General features: G+C 42.6%; 1 protein-coding gene and 1 non-coding gene across 2 annotated transcripts; both read right to left on the bottom strand.

Moving 5' to 3' along the window:
- Positions 1 to 490: 490 nt before the first annotated feature.
- trnaf-gaa lies at positions 491 to 563 on the bottom strand. Its single transcript has one exon. It is a non-coding gene; the product is annotated as a tRNA-Phe (tRNA).
- Positions 564 to 3,752: 3,189 nt separating this feature from the next.
- Positions 3,753 to 17,374, bottom strand: LOC125302286 (G-protein coupled receptor 22-like). Its single transcript, XM_048255407.1, is given in 4 exon segments — positions 3,753 to 5,596; positions 5,598 to 6,497; positions 16,773 to 16,877; positions 17,178 to 17,374. Coding segments are annotated over 2 exon segments (1,542 nt in total). The 5' UTR covers positions 6,369 to 6,497; positions 16,773 to 16,877; positions 17,178 to 17,374; the 3' UTR covers positions 3,753 to 4,825.
- Positions 17,375 to 18,525: the final 1,151 nt, after the last annotated feature.

The following is an 18,525-nucleotide window of genomic DNA, read 5'->3' as shown; positions in this document are numbered from 1 at the left end:
GATAAAATAAATAGTTCGCCACACAGATATAACTTGACAGTTTCAGGTGTTGCGTGGCAACGTCTTACTAGCTTACTTTCCCTTTCAATGAAATTCCATTGCAATAAGCGAACGGAATTCTTGCGGAGGGATATGAAAGACGTTAATCAACCCATTGCCATTGACAGCGGTGATTATATACTTTCCCGGTGATTTATATAGATTTAACGTAGGCCCGAACGTTGGAAAGGCGCATTCATGTGAATGGAACTTTCTGCAGCACTCTGAAGAGCCGTGTTAATTGCTGATCAATTATTGATTATCTTTATAACTTAACTGATCACAGTGACAAATTCTGTTTTCGAATTTTCTGTCAGCACATAGGACAGAGCCATGTCTGTCTCTACAGCCATGTCTCTCTACATAACTCTGACATGGCTGTTCTCTCTCGCGTCAGCTGAACCGCTATGGCAAAACTATTCTTTTGCAAAAGGATGCACTCCGGCTACTTTGCCGAAACCCGGGATCGAACCAGGGACCTTTAGATCTTCAGTCTAACGCTCTCCCAACTGAGCTATTTCGGCTTGTACATGAGGAGTCCCACAATGCATTTCAAATGTGATTGACAGTATTTTTGTTTCCACTGTAAACCTCTTGGGGGCACCAAACTCATATTTGAGTGATATTTAATTAATGACGATTCAAAAGAGGCCTAATCGTGACAGTTGACCAGTGTTTCATTGACATGTAACATTTACGTCCGTGGAAATAACGTTTTGAACTATTATGCACGGCTACCCCTTATTTATGATTCCACTCTGAGAATTTGTTATAGCTTTAGTTGACAAAGCTAAAGTTAAATTCCACATTTTCAAGGTCACATTCATTGATTGGCAACTAGTAGCCTAGCTTAAAGAGCTTCAAATGTGATAAATTAACGTTACAGTGACAGGATTTTCAGACAAATAACATTCATCTTGAATGTATCAGTTACATATCAAAGTCTGACACTAGGCCTTTTTACAAGCACGCAGCTTGTGGAAGAGCAGATTCCAAAATGTTTGGGTGAGGACTGACTAAGGTTAGCTAACGTTATCTCTTCATATTTCTATTTTGTGCAATAATCTAACCATACTCTATATTATAAATTAAAATAATGTAGGCCTACCTTGTGTTACAGTTATTCGGCTTGAGAGAAGCCTACAACCACACCAACGCTTCTAAAACCTTGACAGATATTTTGCATTTGAAAAAAACTCACCTCATGCACTCTTGCGGTTGTCTACGGAAAACAAACTGGCCAAAAACATCTCGTCATCGTGATTCTTCTGACATCCTCCGGACACTACAGATGCATCTGATGAGGGGTCATCAAGGTCACAGGAAGATGAAGTAATTGCGCACTAGCTGACATGAATTGAAGATCTGTTTACAGTAAATCTGTCATGTTTAGCTTTGTTTGCTGAGTGATTTTCATGTTTTTGTGTCTGAATTCAGTATCCTGAGAGCAAATGACTCTGATGGGTATGGCTATTATTAGGGAGGCCCGTGGATCGGCCATGGAGACAGATGTGACACAAATCAGCTATAGTCTGAAATATGGTTGAACATTCAGATCAAATCCATTACTGAAAATTTGAATTGTGATTTTCATATGTTAGAGTTGGAAAATCATTATCTTTATCTTAGTTATTGTTATCTTTATCATTATCTCATGTGTGTGTGTCTGTGTGGGTGTATGAGAGAGATAGGCTATGTATGAGGTGAGGGAGAGAAGGGAGGATTTGCGTGTGAGTGTCTGTGTTCATGTGTGCATTAGTGCGTGTCTGTGTTGTGGCCTGTTGTATAAGTTGCCGCGCTCTTCTGATTCTCCCTCTCCCCGAAGCTACAGCCCACACAGCAGGAAGCTTTCTCAGCGAGAGTGATCGCTCTCTCACAGTGCTCTGTACAGCCCACAAACTTAAACTAACAGCCATTTCAGCGCATAGATAGTCTCTCTGATATCTCCCTCTTTAGTCACACTGAGCAAACTGCCTCTATGCAGTCCGAGTATCACTCCTGTTGCAACAAAAGCCACACAATTGCAAAGAGGATATCTGTCAGATTTATTGAAACAGAAATTCTTTACATTCAAGAAAACAGCACAGTGGAGATACTATAATAATTGCAACATCACGTGAGTGCATGCAGTGCATGGGCTTTGGATGTGCATCTATTTCAACACAAAGAAACATGGTGTGTCGTTAAATCCAACATACTGCATTTAACCCTGCGATACCCAGATCGCAGATGCTATAAAAAATATCTCTACCTGCAGTCCCCTTTAACCTTATTGTCTTGTCAGCCACCACATAACCATCTTACAAAAGTATATACAGGCCTTTGGCTGTCTTGTTTTGTACTTGTTCTCTCTTCTTTCTCTCAGGATTCAAAGGTGTTACACCTGTGTAACTGGGTGTCAGATGAGTCTGAACCTCTGGTTTACCACATCACTTTTGTTTTTTGTTTTTCATCTGTTTGCTTCGCTGTTTCACTGTCACAAGTCAAACAACACCATCACATTCTATCCCTATTATTCTCATATATTATACATATAAAGAGCAACACAGAACAACATTATTCATTACATTATTATTATATCAAATGATAAGTGGCACTCACTGAAATGTGAGCAGTAGTCACTGACTTAAGTACAATGTTATTTGTCATTTCACATCATGTGTATGAAGTTAACCTACTTATAATCTTATATGTGATCTTTAGTACTGAATGTACATATGACGTTTAGTTGGAACATGAGTTCAAATATGTGATTCTGAGGTAAGCCAATCTTGCACATAAAAGGATGTACAATCAAAATCAAAAGATTACAGACTGGTTAGTCAAGAAATATGTACAAACTTTAAATATGTACATTAATTAGTGTTTATACTTGACCCTGAATCTACTTTTTTTATACACATCACATCCCACATTGTTTCTGGAAATACATGCAGACTCTCTCTGTCTCTCTCTCTGTCTGTCACACACACACACACACACACACACACAAACAGACATACAAACAAACACACATATTCACACACCTTTCAACAAGCATACAAATAGCTGACACCTAATGCACTGGATCACCTACAATTGAATTATAGGTAGGCTGAGCCATTAAAGCCTTTTAAAAAGACACACACCCTCTCACTTATCTTAATTACAAAGGATCATTCGTTACAAAAAGCACATCGAAATAAAACATTATGTTCACACACATCATGCTCAATTTACTGTCACAACAATTCACAATTTCAACTGTGGAGCACACACTGGATGTCCAGACACAATAGTGGAGTAGACCGATGGGCAAAGAGCTACAGACACACATTTCTCTATAACACAGAGTACAATGTCAAAACATCTCTATCCACTTACTCTCATTTTTGATACAGAACACATTCAGCACCTTGGATACCCTCTGAGCAGAATTAAGGCATGAGTCGTTTTTTGACAGGGCAAAGCTAACTGGTATTTTGTGTAAATTTGAAGAATTTGGTTCCAAAACGCTATATATCCATTTTAAAAACAATTAATACATCATGTTATTTAAGTGTGTATTTCAGGTAATATCAATAAAATTGCAGTTTTGCTGTTCTGATTGGGTAAAGATAAATCAAATAACAATAACCCAATTACAGTTGCACTAAAATTACCTGGAAAACAAAATGTAAAAAAAAATGATAATTGAATGATAATGAAAATAAAAATTTGTTAAAAAATGGAGGATATAGCGTTTTGGAACCTAACTCTTCATTTGTTGTTGTTTTTTTGCGTGTATGTATGCATTTTTGTCTGTCTCCTCAGCTGGCTGTGTGTGAGTCTATGTGTGTGTGTGTGCTCTCTAAGATGGAAATTTGTTCCTCATCTTGCATTTCTACACTTTCATACTGAGCAGCTGATTTAACAACTGTCAGGATGTTGTCAGAAGATGTCGACCATACCTTTGGTGTAAACATAGTCTAGGTGCAGAGACCCGTACAATGTCAGTGTGTAAATCCCAAGAGTTGTATGTGTGTGTGGGGGTGTATGAGTCAGTATTCAGAGAAGTGGCTAGGGGCCAGACAGCCAGGCCGAGACTGAAAACAGCATCTGCATGTGAAATTGCATGTATTGTGTTCATCTGGTATGCTGGTGGTCAGATGTAAAACTTTTTCCCACTAGCAGTTGCTAAGGAAACCTGATGGTGCCGTTACATTTCTATCACCCCTGTCTTCACCAGCACATGAGCTGTTTAATGAACACACCTTTGGCATCCCAAGTTTGTCTTTTGTTGGGCTGCGGAAAATAGGCTGGCAGACCATATCCAGATACACTCACCTTTTCCTTTGTAATTTATTCATTCAACTCAAATACAAAAGAATTGTCCCAAAGAAAACATTTACATCAACTAGTACTGTTTTTTTAACAAGTGTATAGAAGATTTACATTCATAGACACAGGAAAGAGGCAGAGATTTAACTAGATACTGCCCTTATTGAACATTATATTGCTATCTAGTCTTTGAAAATTGTATTACTTTTTGCTAAAAAACATGACAACTACAAAATATCCACTTGACAACATATGTCTGCTAAACGCTACTCAAAATATGTGTTTGACCATTATTACATCCTGGGTAATAATACATTATTCCCAAGGTACTCCTTTTGGGATAGATTATAGGGTTCTGAAGACCACTTAAAGACATTACTGTTTTGAGTAGTGTAAGAGCTTTCTTCACAGCTCTGTTGGTTAGAACACGATTGGCATCCATAATTGGAGCCTTGATTGTAGTACTGCAGTGCTGAACATGGCTCTGTCACAGCGGTTCCGTCAGGCAGCGGTCCGTGGCGTCGCTACCCTCCGTGCGATGTTTGCGGCTCTTACGCGGCTCCACCCAGGAGTTGTGTATGACAGTGCCCCCGGGCGAGGGGTCCACCTGCAGCAGCGAGACCACCCGCTTCTTGACCTTGGCCCTGAGCACCCGCCGCAGCTTCTGTCGTGTGAAGGCGTAGAGCAGTGGGTGGGAGATGGTGGTGCCGTAGGCCATGGCCAAGAAGCAGAGCCGCAGCGAGACCAGCGTGTCGTTGGGGCCCAGGCAGAGGATCAGCACGTTGGCCACCGAGATGGGCGCCCAGCAGCCGATGAAGGAGGAGATGATGATCAGCGACATGCGGAAGACGCGGCGCTGCCGCTCCCGCCGGTCCCGGTGCCGCCGCACGGCCCGCCGCAGGGCAATGATGGCTGACACCGAGGCCTGGACCCCGACGGAGGCCACCGGCGCCACCGCCGGGGACGGGGACGCCGCCGCGCTGCTGTCCGCTCCACCCACCAGGGGCGCGGTGGACAGGGCCGGGGGGGAGGTGGCTGTGGGGGTGGGTGAGGAGATTAGCGGCGGGTGGGTGAGCTGCTTGGTCTGCTCAGCGGCCTCCTGCTCCTCCTGCTGCTCGGCTTTGCTGCGTCGGTGACGGCGTCCGCGGCGACCCCGGCAGCCAAGGCTTCGTCGGGCGCCGCAGCCACCGCCCCGCTGGTTCTTGCGCATGTGCGAGCCGATGCGGATGTTGAGGGCGCGGAGAATGCGCGAGTATGCGGAAGAGCATCACCACCACCGTGGCGAAGATGGGCACCTGCAGCAGCAGGTGGTAGTACATGCCCAGTCCCATGTGGTAGCCCTGCCCGCCCATGCACAGCAACGTCCGGTTGTGCCACACCGCTTCCGGCGACTGGGTGGTGGTGGCGGCGGTGATTGATGCGCCGCCGTTCTCCTCCGCCGCTGCTTCTTCTTCCGAGGCGAAAAAGTCCACCTCGATGAACGGGATGAAAAAGACGGCCAGCGAGACGGCCCAGACGGCCGCCAGCAGCAGCCCGGCCCAGCGCGGCGTCAGCAGCCGGTTGGCCGGCCGCACGGAGATGTCGTAGCGGTCCATGCTGATGACCAGCACGTTGATGGCCGTGGAGATGCTGGCGAAGGTGACGCACGCCTCATGGAAGCAGCAGATGAGTGCCAGGTCGCGACCGGGCGGCAGCAGCACCACCACCACCGTCAGCGGCAGGCACAGCACGCACACCACAATGTCCAGGATGTGCAGGTTGACCGTCACCAGGTTGCTGACCGAGTCCACCAAGTTGGACTGTGAGCAGTAGAGCACCAGCACCGTCAGGTTGCTGCTGAAGCCGAGGACCAGCTCCAGCATCAGGAAGCTGGTCAGGGACACCTGGAAGCTGATCGGGTACGGCGTCTGCCACGCCACGGGGGGCGGAAGGGCCGAGCCGCCGTGGCTCTCCAGGATGCCGATGCTCGCCACCGTCCCCGTGCCATCGCTGGTCTCCAGACGCAGGGTGGTGTAGCTCTCTGTCTCCATGGCGACGCTGCAGCGAGGCGAGGCGATGAGGGGCTTTACCTCATGCGGTGACAAGGCCAGTGGCCCCAGTGCAGCAGGGTGTCCATTCTACTAAGAGTCAGAGGGGTGATGGACAGCTGTGAGCCACGCCTGAGGAGGAGAGGAGAGGTAAGAAGTGAGTATGAGGAAGAGGGCAGAATGGACAGGGACATCAGTATGCAGTCATATACTGCAATTTATCACTAAATCATTCTTATGTCTTGCATCTCTGTTGAATTGTTAACTGCATTTCATTGGCTTTGTGCTGTACAATGACAATAAATAAAAACCATAAAGTGTCTTTTTTTTCAGTGGCCATGGTAACTATAATGGTCACTGAAAACATGTTCCTACAGGTACATACTATACTAGCAGTCAAGTGCAAAGTGCGAAACATGAGGGTTAAAAGTTATGTACACATATACATTAATTGCACAGCAATATAAAACATACAACCTATCCCAGACAAAACTGCCTATGCACATTAAATCAGAAATCTTAACCAGACTCTAACAATGTAATTCTACATATTTAATCTTATCCAGACTCTAACAATGTAGTTCTACATATTTAATCATGAGTGTGGTCATATTGTATCCAAACATGCTCTTTAAGCCAAACATACACCGGCCCGTAATTGAAACTGTCCAGGCGCCGGAGACCCCGGTCAATAAATTGCTGGTAATAGGATAACATCCTATACAATCTGTCCCTGCACTGCATGTTCCCTTCAGCTCACCTGCCATCTCCTGAGCTCCCTGAGCCTCACCCTCTCTCTCTCTCTTTCTGCTAGCCTGACAACAGCCATCAAAGCTGTCGTCTCTATAGCATACTGGGCAGCAGATGTTCCTTCTGTGGAGGGAGCATGTCCCTGGGAGCCTGGATATCCTGCTCTGTCACACATTATGATCCTCAACAGTTGTTGCTGCACAAAGGCACCACACACACACATACACTGCAGTTCACACACAGTCACTCTCTCTCTCTCTCTCTCACACACACACACACACACACACACACACATTCAGGCGCACACTATCACTCTCTCTCACACACACACATATATATACATACATATATACAGACACAAACACACACACACACACACCAGCCACTACCTGAAGGATAACAATGCAGTCCCATTTAGACTTAAAGGTTACCCTGAAAATTGACAGACAGGGTAGAAAGATAAGACATGCAGATTTAGTGCCTATTATGAAGAATAAGCAACTCAGCATCTTCCCAGTCCTCATTTTAAAATGGGCATGTTTTTTCTTTAATTAATTATTTTTATTTTGGCTCACAGCCACGACTCAGACAGGAAATGACTGCTCTAGAAGTTTTGCAGTGCTAGCAAATATTCTTAAGGTTATGATGTTGATGTTCATTCATTAGACATAGAGTGCTTTAGTAAAGACCATTTTAAATACCCTGGCAGTGAGCCATAATATATTTGATTTGAAGCATTTTATGTAGAAATATAATGGTGGGGTTAAAAATATTCTGCACACTCCTCTAAGAAAAAAATCACACATTTGCTTCTGTCCTCAGCCGAGGAAATATACGGCATTTCTTTCAGAAAATGTGATTACACTCTAGTTTAGACATGGACACACAGCTAATAACAAAGACAAAAGCATGCTTATTTCAGCAGGTGGATGTTTAAGCTAACAGTATTTGCATAATACCATTCAAGTGATTGAGTCAGCCTGTCAATACCCAAATGATGCGTGGAGGAACTGAATTGAGAGTCTCTATCAGTAAGGTGTAAAGGACCATCTGTTTTAGTTAATAGGACAGACAGTAATTGGAACCTCATGAGTTATTAATTAAAATAAAGGAAGCATTTAGCACATATTCTGTCAAATAAAGTGTACAGTAGTAGTCCTTTTCATCAATTATGAATAGATCTGAATGGATCCTGGGATTGCTCACCTATACAACAGTTTACCACAAAATCAAAATAACCTCAAACCAAACATTCTGAAAAACAAAGTCTGATATAACTAAATAAGTTCATACATGTAATTGCCGTGCTTGACTAGTTTTTCATTCTATGAAACTAGTTGTCTTTCTTTTTTTTTCTGGTACCAGCGGACCCTGTTCTCTGGTGTTGTTGTTTCCATAGCAACCGGGCTGCAGTCTGCAGTAATGAGGGGCCAGCTGCGAGCGAGTGTTGTCCGTGCTGTACTTCGGAATGTCATCACACTAGAGTAAAAGAGTAAATTGACTTACAAGTGTTCGAGTTTGCTGTTTGCCGGTGACATTTTACTCATGCCACTACTATCAAACGCGGCCCATTTCAGCTATTGGGGGGAGGAAAAAATTACATTAAATGTGGTGAGGCTCTGGATTGCTGCTGCTGACTCTAAAATGCATGCTGTGATAGAAGCAGAGAGAAGATGGGGATGAGCACTGAACAGGGGCCAAAAGGGGATAGATGACAAGTGAAAGTGTGGGGGAGGAGAGGAGAAATGTGTGGGGCAGAAAGGATGAAAGAAAGAGAGAGAGAGAGGTGGATGGGGTTGCTGCTTTAAGTGCTGCAGTCTTGCGATCGACTCATCGTAGAGATTTCCAGCTGGCACTGTTCGTGAGCGGACTGCCTGATCATCACTCTGCCATGCGGGATCAGCCAGAGTGGAGTGGCAGCGGCGGGGCACCCCACACAAAAAAAAATGACACCGGTAAGACGGGGACACAGTTTGTGATCCCTGATAAAAGGTGACGTAGGTGCCTGCCGTGGACATCACTGTCTCTGTTATTGATGACTTTTCAACAATCTCATCACACCGCAGGAGCAGGTTTGGGGTTTGAGCCAAGAGTGTGTGTGTTTGCTCACTCATGGGCCAGCCATCCTACTTCTCAGGTAAACACAGAACTCCAGGGGAGAGGAAAGGGCTGGAAAGGATGATGCGATACGTTTACTATTTTCTCTCCTTACAACCTCCTACAGTGTCCATCTCTCTTGTCTGAGTGGTTAGGAGAGGACCAACATAAAATTCTGTCCCATCCAGAAGTCAAATATGACTGATTTGCCACCACATAAGAAGGGCTCTAAGAACAAAGCAGGTCTGTAAAAAGAGTGAAAACATAGATAGATAGATTTAATATTATGGCTTAATTGGTACTTAATGGTCTGTTAAGTATCTGATAACCACACACTGGTTTGTCTGGCTGAACTGTCACTTCATATTATGAATTGATCGAACTGAAGAGGCCCAAGGAGTTGCAGCAAGTGTGTTTGCATCTGTGAAACAATGCAATGTGACCTTCACTCGACCCCTGAGGCTTTAGGCCAGCGGTGCTCAGCCAACTGCTGAATGCACGAACCTGTCTCTCCATATCACCCATTGAGCCCGATAACCATGCTCAACAGTGAGCCCGTCTTGCTGTTGTATGCAGCACACAGAAGCCAGGATCCTCGGGTCATTGCCGAGGAGTGGCACAAACAGCTGCAGACGTCTTCAGAGCCCAACATGGGAAAAACAAATGACACACACAGCGCGCAGACCCCCACCCCACACACACACACACACACACACCTCCTTCCCCTCTCCTCTCTCACAGACGAGATAGGATAGATTAGAAGCTGTTGATAAGCTGAGCGCAGTGAACGCCACGCAGTGAAGCCCAGGTGTGCTTGCACTGGCACACACACCCTAATTAACTCCCCTGCCAGCGTGGTATTTCACCGGGGAGCCCAGGGGCCGCAGGTAATCTGCTTTAATCACTTCCGACCACCAGAGAGAGAGAGAGAGGAGAGATGACTAAACTAGAAGCCAATCTAGACCCATCTAAAACTACGAGGCAATCAATCAGAGCATTTAGTTGCTTATTACCACCAACTCGACTGTGAGTGATAGGGAGACTGGTGCGAGCTGACTGTGTTGGCACAGAGAGCCTCAGAAAACCTGTCTATCTATCTATCTATCTATCTATCTATCTATCTATCTATCTGTCTGTCTTCTGTCAGTCTGCATGTCTGTTTACATGCATGCAACATCTGAATACCTTATTCATGATGACTGCATAAAATATTTTGTTTTTCATAACATTTTCTAGAAATAATCTGAGTAGTTTGTCATAATGCATCAAACATAATATTAGCCATAATCAGTAATTCACATTTGATTTGAGAATGATTCACCTTTTACCAGTGCCTGGTACAAAACAGCTCTTTTGGGGAACATGTTGGCCATCTCTATACCAACAAGTAATCAACATTTGTATTCACTTTTTGTATGGATTATAAAATAAATGTACTTTTTCAAAAGACCAAACCATTATCACAGAGTACAAGGAACAAAACACCACACAATAAAAAAATGACATTGAATGGTGGTTTAGATGTATTTATTTGTCAAAAATAAATAAACAAATAAAAATTGACGTAAAATTGTTGTTATGTGTTCAGTGTAGACAGTTCAGGTAAATGTCACATGACGCAACAAAAGTTGCTAATTCACGGAACAGCTGTTTCTACTATTTTCAGTGAGAGTGATAAGTTCTTCAAGGCTAAAGAGCCGAGGTCCAAGAAATCCCAAATGTAATTAACCTTATCTCTCCGCTTACTGAGTAGTTCAGGTCATGCCATTTTTAGTTATGGCAAATAACATCTGCTCATTTAGAATTAGCTTCAAATGAAGAAAAACGTCTGATTCCTACATTTAGTCTTACATCATGTCTTCATCTTTATTAGTCTGTTATGTGTGGTGCTTCAAATCCAAATGTTACTGTGACCACTAGATGTAAATCTGGATAATCCAAATGCTTGGGCACAACACCAAATCACAGACAATACAGATAATTGCTGTAAACAATTTAACACTGATTCTTAATCCCTGATATTGTCTCAGCTTAAAGACCAAATTCTCAAAAGGATTTTTAGCTCTTGAATTTTCAATAATGAGTACAGATGAATGAATAGATCTGAAACTTCACCCAGGACCAACCCAACTGGTTAAAGTAGCAAGATAAAACAAATTACCACAAAGAAAGCAATGAAGGCAGAGAGCCTTTTCTATTCACCATTGTTTGCATGATGGCTCTGAGCCATCCACAGTTGGCTTACTGTAAGCCTACACTTTGCGCTTCTTCAAGTTGTCATGACACCAAGTCAATTTATAGAATAGGAGTCCACAGAATGAGTGTTCTAAACACCTACTGTGTCGCCAGTTGTGCATTTGGGGCTTTATCAATCTAGCACAGAGCGTTCAGACTGAAGGGGAATCAGCCAATTAAAGAATATATCAATTTGCCTCCTTTCAAGCATATATTTTACTGTTGAATGCTCTCGTTTGAAATATAAAGCCGACCTCACAAATCACTCCTAATTGTTTACAGTACATTTGCTTACAAGTGTGTGCTTCCGTGCATATGTGTCAGCCGTAGACACTCACGTACACGTACACATGCACACACACACACACACACACAAACATATACACACAATCACACACACACACACACACACACACACAAACACACACACACGCAAACATACACACACAATCTTACACAGGCACACACACACTCACAGTCGCACACACGCGATTAATGGTTGAACATTTGTTGGAAAATAATCAGCGGGAAGGGGGAGGGGGTTGAGATGGATGGAAAACATTTTTTTTTGGCCTCCTCTGGCCTCTACACCTCTGATCCTCCTACTCGTAAATCATTCACTCTGGCAGGGGTGAGACAGCCCACTCCATAACCAGACGCGGGAGAGAGAACCACCACAACATTTCAGCACAAATATGACACAACTCGGTAGCCAGTACACAGGCAGAATATGAAAGCACCGGAACAGGAGAGGACTGCGGTGCACAATGGTTCACAACATGGGTTCACAAAAGCCAGGTCACCTTTCAAGGCTTTGGCATGAAACTGCGGGGAGACTTTTTGCTTTGCCATTGTAAGCTCTGGGCTGCTCAATGTTCAATAAAAAAATTCTCAAGTTTGATGAGTTTAAAAAAAAGCACACACAGAGAGGAAAAACAAACACCATTTTCAGAGACATAAACAAGTGAGATCTCCTTAACAGTAGGCCTACACATTGGGTCTACATATTGGCTGCCCACGCTTGGTATTAGCATAACAGACACACACACACACACAGGGATACTAAAACAATAAGGCTTGAGTTATTTCCCTAGCCTCTGAGAGGAAATATCTCTTGCTGGTTTTAATTTCTTAAAATAGGTTTTAAAAAGGGTCTGACACAGTAGTGGCGTTATCTAGAATGATTGTGTGTGACTACAGACCAAAATACAAAACTCTTTAAATGTTTTATCCGAGATACCCTAAAACACAAAATTAAAATTTGAGCAAAGCACAGAAAGAGAGAGAGAGTACTAATAATAGTTGCACATTGGATTTCTTCCTACTTCTCTACCACTCAAGTGGCCCCAGTGATCTTTGCTGAAGCAGCCATAATAGAGACCCATCAAACACCTATCTGGTGAAGAAGGATCATGGTCAGCGCAAAAGGCTGACGTCAACCAAAGAGATAGAAGCCTCAGCATTCCCTTGTGACACTGCCTGAATCACAAGCAGATCCCCTGCATGCCTTCAAAAACTTTCAGTTTCCAGGCTGATACAAAGATGTCATTAGAAACAGGTATGTATGGGTGGACATACTACATAAGCATAAAGCTTTTATTCGCCATTTAAACTACTGTCATAAAATGGGTTGAAATTGAAACTGACAATATTCTACAGTGGTGTGAAAATGCCTTTTCAAATATCTCATAAAATTGTTCCCTTCAACTGCGATGGCAAGGTTGTGCAGAAATGTTTCAAGCATTTTCATAATTGTCTGTTTATATTTCTAACGGTTCAATTTTTATTTAACAGTGTTTAATATCACATTAATATGATGCAATTATCAATAAATTATGAAGAAAATCACTGAATTAATCTTCTGTAACAAGCCTTTAATTAGGAGCCACCTGCCTGGTAAATAGTTTCAGGAATGGAAATTTTTCCCTCCCCTGGTAAGGGCTTTTGATCTCAGGTGAGTTTCAGCATGAGGCCGCATGTTTTTCTATGCCTCAGATGACATTACAGGCACACAGGCATCTATGTGTCGACTAACTAACACTGGCTTCTGTATCTGCCAAAGGAGCCTGACCTGTTCTAGATATGAGATATTGTTTTCTTCTCTGTTGAATCCCACAGGTGAAATCTCACTTCCCACTGCATCTCTCTGCAATTAATGTTTTGTTCCCTCTGCTTTTTATGGGTCAAATGTCATTGCTGTTATTTTGTGCTATGCTGATACTACAGCCTGCTTAAAGTGACCATACATTAAACTATATTAAATGTTGTGTGTCAATAGTTAGTCATTAAAATCAAAATAATGAGTTACATTTTTCCATCTATATTCATTAAACACGAAAAGTGGATGACACCAAATGCATGGATTCCTTCTGAATGAAATTAAATCCTTAAGAGGATATATTAGTAGTTTGAGATGAAAAGGGCTTAAATTAATTATCTATTGTAAGACACTGGACAACGGTTAGACAGAATTATGTTTTATACCCCTAACCTTAAAAACGAGGATCAACACAAAAAAGACTAAACATGAAGGACACACTATTTCAATTTCAGGAAACTCCCTACATTTGTATTAATTAGTTAAATTAAAGACCACACATCCAATCTTGTTAACTATTCAATTTGTTCCCATTTACTTTTCTTTAAAGACAAAGCAAAAGGTTTGCATGTCATCTTGCTAACCACCGGCCTATCCCTCACCTTACAATGAAAGCAACAGAGGCGTTTTGATTGATCTCTTCTCCTTGGTGTATTGATGCTGTTCTTGTCTTTAACCTTTCGATACACCAAATAACACCACTGTCTTTATGATCTTTTACAGTTATTGGTTTAATGAAGAATTTTCAGCTAATGTAAGAAGAGCAAAGGAGACGAAGTTGTTCCACTATCCACTTAAAAAGTAGATCCTCTTCAAAATACACACAGTTAATATATATTTAATTACTATTTACTTTATTCTTTTAAGTTCAGCTGGCTCTTGAACATAAGAAATTTCATTACTGATACATGACATGAACATGACAATAAACTTGAAACTTGAAATGGAAGTCTATCAGATAAACTGATAGATAAACAGATACACCTTCTCTGGAATACCATAACCATAAAATGTGAAAGTTTCTTTGTTAAGGCAAAATTGTTCATGCTTTCTGATGTTTCTATTTTGGGCTCTGAGACTAAATGATATGTCAGATAACAACCTATGCATATGGGCCTGTGGTCTCATTTTGGGCTGGAATTACTCTGGTCAGTCATCTAACTGGCGACGGCCAGCTTTGGTCAGAGGTGCTCAGCGACCTTCAAGGGAACATGAGACAATTCTGGAGCGCTGCATTGTCCTGCTTCATCGTGGCATGAATAATTGAACAACAGGCTTTTATGGCGGAATCCTGGAATCAAAGCGGCCACTACCTAAACTTGAGAGCCAAATACAGTGAAGGTGCAGAGAGGGAGGAAACAGAGACTATGACAGTGAAAGAGAGAGAAAAAAAAGAGAGGAGGAGGTAAGAAAATGTCAAGAAAGATGAAAGGGAGTGGAGTCATTTAGCGCAAAATATGGAGGTTGCTTATCTACAGACAGAAGCAATTAAAGTAAAAAAACTTCTGATATTTCTATTGGCGGTGAAGCAAAGACACAGGGCAGATGTGTCCTTTTTTTCACCCTTTCTTCAGCAATGAAAGACCTATCGCTCTGTCAAGAGGTTACCTCGTGCTCAGAGTGCAAACACATGACATGGCACAGCGGAGTTAAAATGGGAAAGCTTTCATCATGACCAAAAGTCCTCACCATCTTAACCTCATTGCCCCATCTGTCTTCCTATCTTCTCCCCTTCGATCCTCTCTCTCACTCTCTCTCTCCTGCTCTCTCTCTCTCTCTCCCATGTTCCTTTTTTGGCCTACACCTGCATCCATCCACCTTTCATCTTTCTTTCCCTGCTTTTCCAAGCTTGCTTAGGTTATCTTTCCATTGGCCTGCTTTTACAATCACTTCTCTCTCTTCCTTCTCATCACTTCTCTTGCTCCCTCCTCTTATCATACATGCCCAGTACTCAATGTTTTTCCCCAGCTATTATTCAGTGGAGAGGATGGAACAGGAACACCACTTTCATCCTTCCACACTTTTCCTGCGAGGATCTGAGGTGCTAGAGTATAGAGTAGACATGGAGTAGGGTGATACGCAGAGAAATATTCTGTCTGATGCATCATATTACATTACCCAATACAAAAACAGCACTTCTTTGTGTAGAGCTTACTTTGAAGTGTTTGGTTCTACAAAGACTTCCAGGGGGAGGGGTGCAAAGATGCAAATAGCATGTTTCCTTGCTCCCATGAAGACAAATGCACATCTGCATATGCATCAAAAAAAAAAAAAAAAATTACGCAGCACATGCAGACATCAGAGTGCTCTAACATCCAATTCACAGACCCAGACACTCACACACCCGCACACACAAACACACACACATATACACATACTGCAGTTCAACACAAGTATTGTGAAAGATGTTTTCCTACATATCTCTCAAAGGACCTACAAAGTTCTCAAAGGACCAGTTCTCAGAGGAGGTCGGGAAAAACAAACAGCTTCTGAAAACCTGAGCCCGCACCCGCATGCTCAGAGTCAAACAACAACAAATCCATTCCATGGAAAGATCCCTCTGCACAGTAGCCTATACGAACAAATATTTCCAAGCTCACGTGTTTAGTGCAAATCTCAGTTTAAAGCAATAACAAGCAGTAAATTATTTAAGTATGTGACTATCTTTTGTGAAATTCTTAGATAACTGAATTGTGTTACCACTGAGCCTAATGTAGCAGGCTATATTGTATTTTATAGATGGAAAATAATCTTGCCATTGCTTGCAAATGAATAAATACATTACAATACATTGGGATACATTCCAAAAATACTGCCACTAAGGTCGTTAGTTGATTTTTGAGTTCCACTTAAAATCAACTAACATAACCTCTAATCCAAACTTATGTTAATGAGATTTCCTCCCTTGGTTGATCCCTCAAAACAAAGTGAAATGAGTCCCTGTGTTTTACAGGTTGTGTGCTTCAACCTTAACAACAGAACATATTGCCACAGCTGCCATGTGCCAGTAGATTGATATGCAATTTGTCATATTTCATTGACATATCCTATAATATAGGCCTACGACAACTCTCACGATTACTGTATAATAACAGAATAATGTCAGAAAACACCCTATAGATTTTGACGTTGAAACACGCGAACAGAAATGATCTTCAACACTTAAGCAAAATGTATACCATGCGGTATTAGCGGTTGGTGTATAGCAGATGTGCTACTGAACTTACCTCCCGCTGCGGTGTGGTCCGGTTCCCGCTACATTCTTCTGCAGGTGCCCATCGTCCTGCCTCCTGAGACCCACAGCCTGCTCCTCTTTCAACGGTAGCCTACGTCTGGAAAGTTTTTTATTCAAGCAAAACACCGTTTGAGCTCAGTAAACAAATCAAGCGTGTGTCAGTGCACATCACACGCGAGGGGCTTCCCTTATATAGTCACTACCTGTCCATCCTTTTAAATTCTCTACTTTTCGCGCATTTGAAGAAACCCTACCATTTGTCTCCGTGGCTGTATCAGTTAGGCTATAGGCTACTACAAAGGCTGTTGGGACGGAGAAAAGAAGCAAATAGAGCTTTTTCTCTGACAGGTTGACTCCTTGTCACACGCACTGCGGTTTAGGACCAGTGGGTACCCACCAGAGATACAGAAGGAGCTCTTCCCTCTTGTCCAATACGGCGATGTCTGCAGGCTGCCGGGGAGGGAGAAGGGGAACGGGCGGGGGTGTCGGGCTCGAATAGGCTCCGAGCCGTGAGTAGGCTACGAGGATGGAGGGAGGGAGGCGCTACACATTCATGCAAGGTCATCCGAGACTCCTCAAGGGTGAACGTGCCAGAGGCGCTCCTTTAACAGAATTACTTGAATTTATAATTGTTATGAATGGAAATGGGCTCAAATGCTGTCCTACTCAAAAATGAGCTGTCAACCCCTGAGTCCCCGATGCTGAGTGAAAAATATGAAGTTGCAGTCAGAGATTCCCTCACGTGCCTTGACGCAATAGCCTACCCCTCATTTTGTTAACAAGCCCTGTTAACGCGTTTGTCGGTATCAGTGATCTCTCGTTTCTTTTAACAGCCTAGACAATGGGATGTGCTCATCATTTTGTATGAAGGTAGGCTAGATGTGCATCTTCTGTGTAGGGATTTTGGAGATTTCAACACCCTTTTTACCTTCACCCTCACATCCAAATTAAGTATAAAGATAAGCTACAAAATGGTAATTGCGTTTGAAATGTTTGTGAATGACCTTGAATGGCAATCCTTTACAATGTCGTGCTGCTGTGTTGTTCTCCCACTGAGAAACTCTTTCTCGTGCAGGACGGATACGGGGCTTTCCAGCTTGTTATCCCCTGCGTGACACCCGTCTTAAAGGACATATGACTTTAATCTTCAAGAGAGCATGTATCAAGAGTTCTAGTCAGATTGTTTTTAAAAGAGAGATTAAAGATCTAACAGATCGGCTTCTAAAAACCTCCATCAAAGCCAACGGAGAGGAGTCAATTGCATGTAGACCGCCAAAGGTGGATTGTTCCAAAAACACTGCATGGGAAATATGGATCACGTGGTTTTAGCACATTGCAAGTGTGTGGGCATGTCTGTGTGGTATCATGTATCCATATGTTCCTCGGACTGAAATGGATAGATAGAGAGCATGGATTAATAAAGCAGCAAAAAATGAAAAGATAGAAATGATGGCTGTGAAAAAAACAACAAATTAGAGTGATGGCTTGAAGATAGTGACCTTGACATCCACTCCTCCACCCCCCTCAACAATCTGATTTGTGTCAGTTTTTAGTGAATCCAAATGACAGAGAAGACAAGTCCAAGCTAAACAATCTTCACTCTCCTCACCTACATGAAAGCCAGTGGCTTTTTAGGGTTCTGCTGAGTGAGTGTTGATTTTCTTAAACTAATAAATCTATTTAATAACATGGTGGTCTTTTTGATCAAGCTAAACTAAAAAAAAAGGTTGAAAGGTGCTCATTAT

Source organism: Alosa alosa, chromosome 10, assembly GCF_017589495.1.
Source record: "Alosa alosa isolate M-15738 ecotype Scorff River chromosome 10, AALO_Geno_1.1, whole genome shotgun sequence".
NCBI classification, from domain to species: Eukaryota; Metazoa; Chordata; class Actinopteri; order Clupeiformes; family Clupeidae; genus Alosa; species Alosa alosa.
The sequence above is the reverse complement of the archived record's forward strand: the minus strand, read 5'-3'. Positions and strand labels throughout refer to the sequence as shown.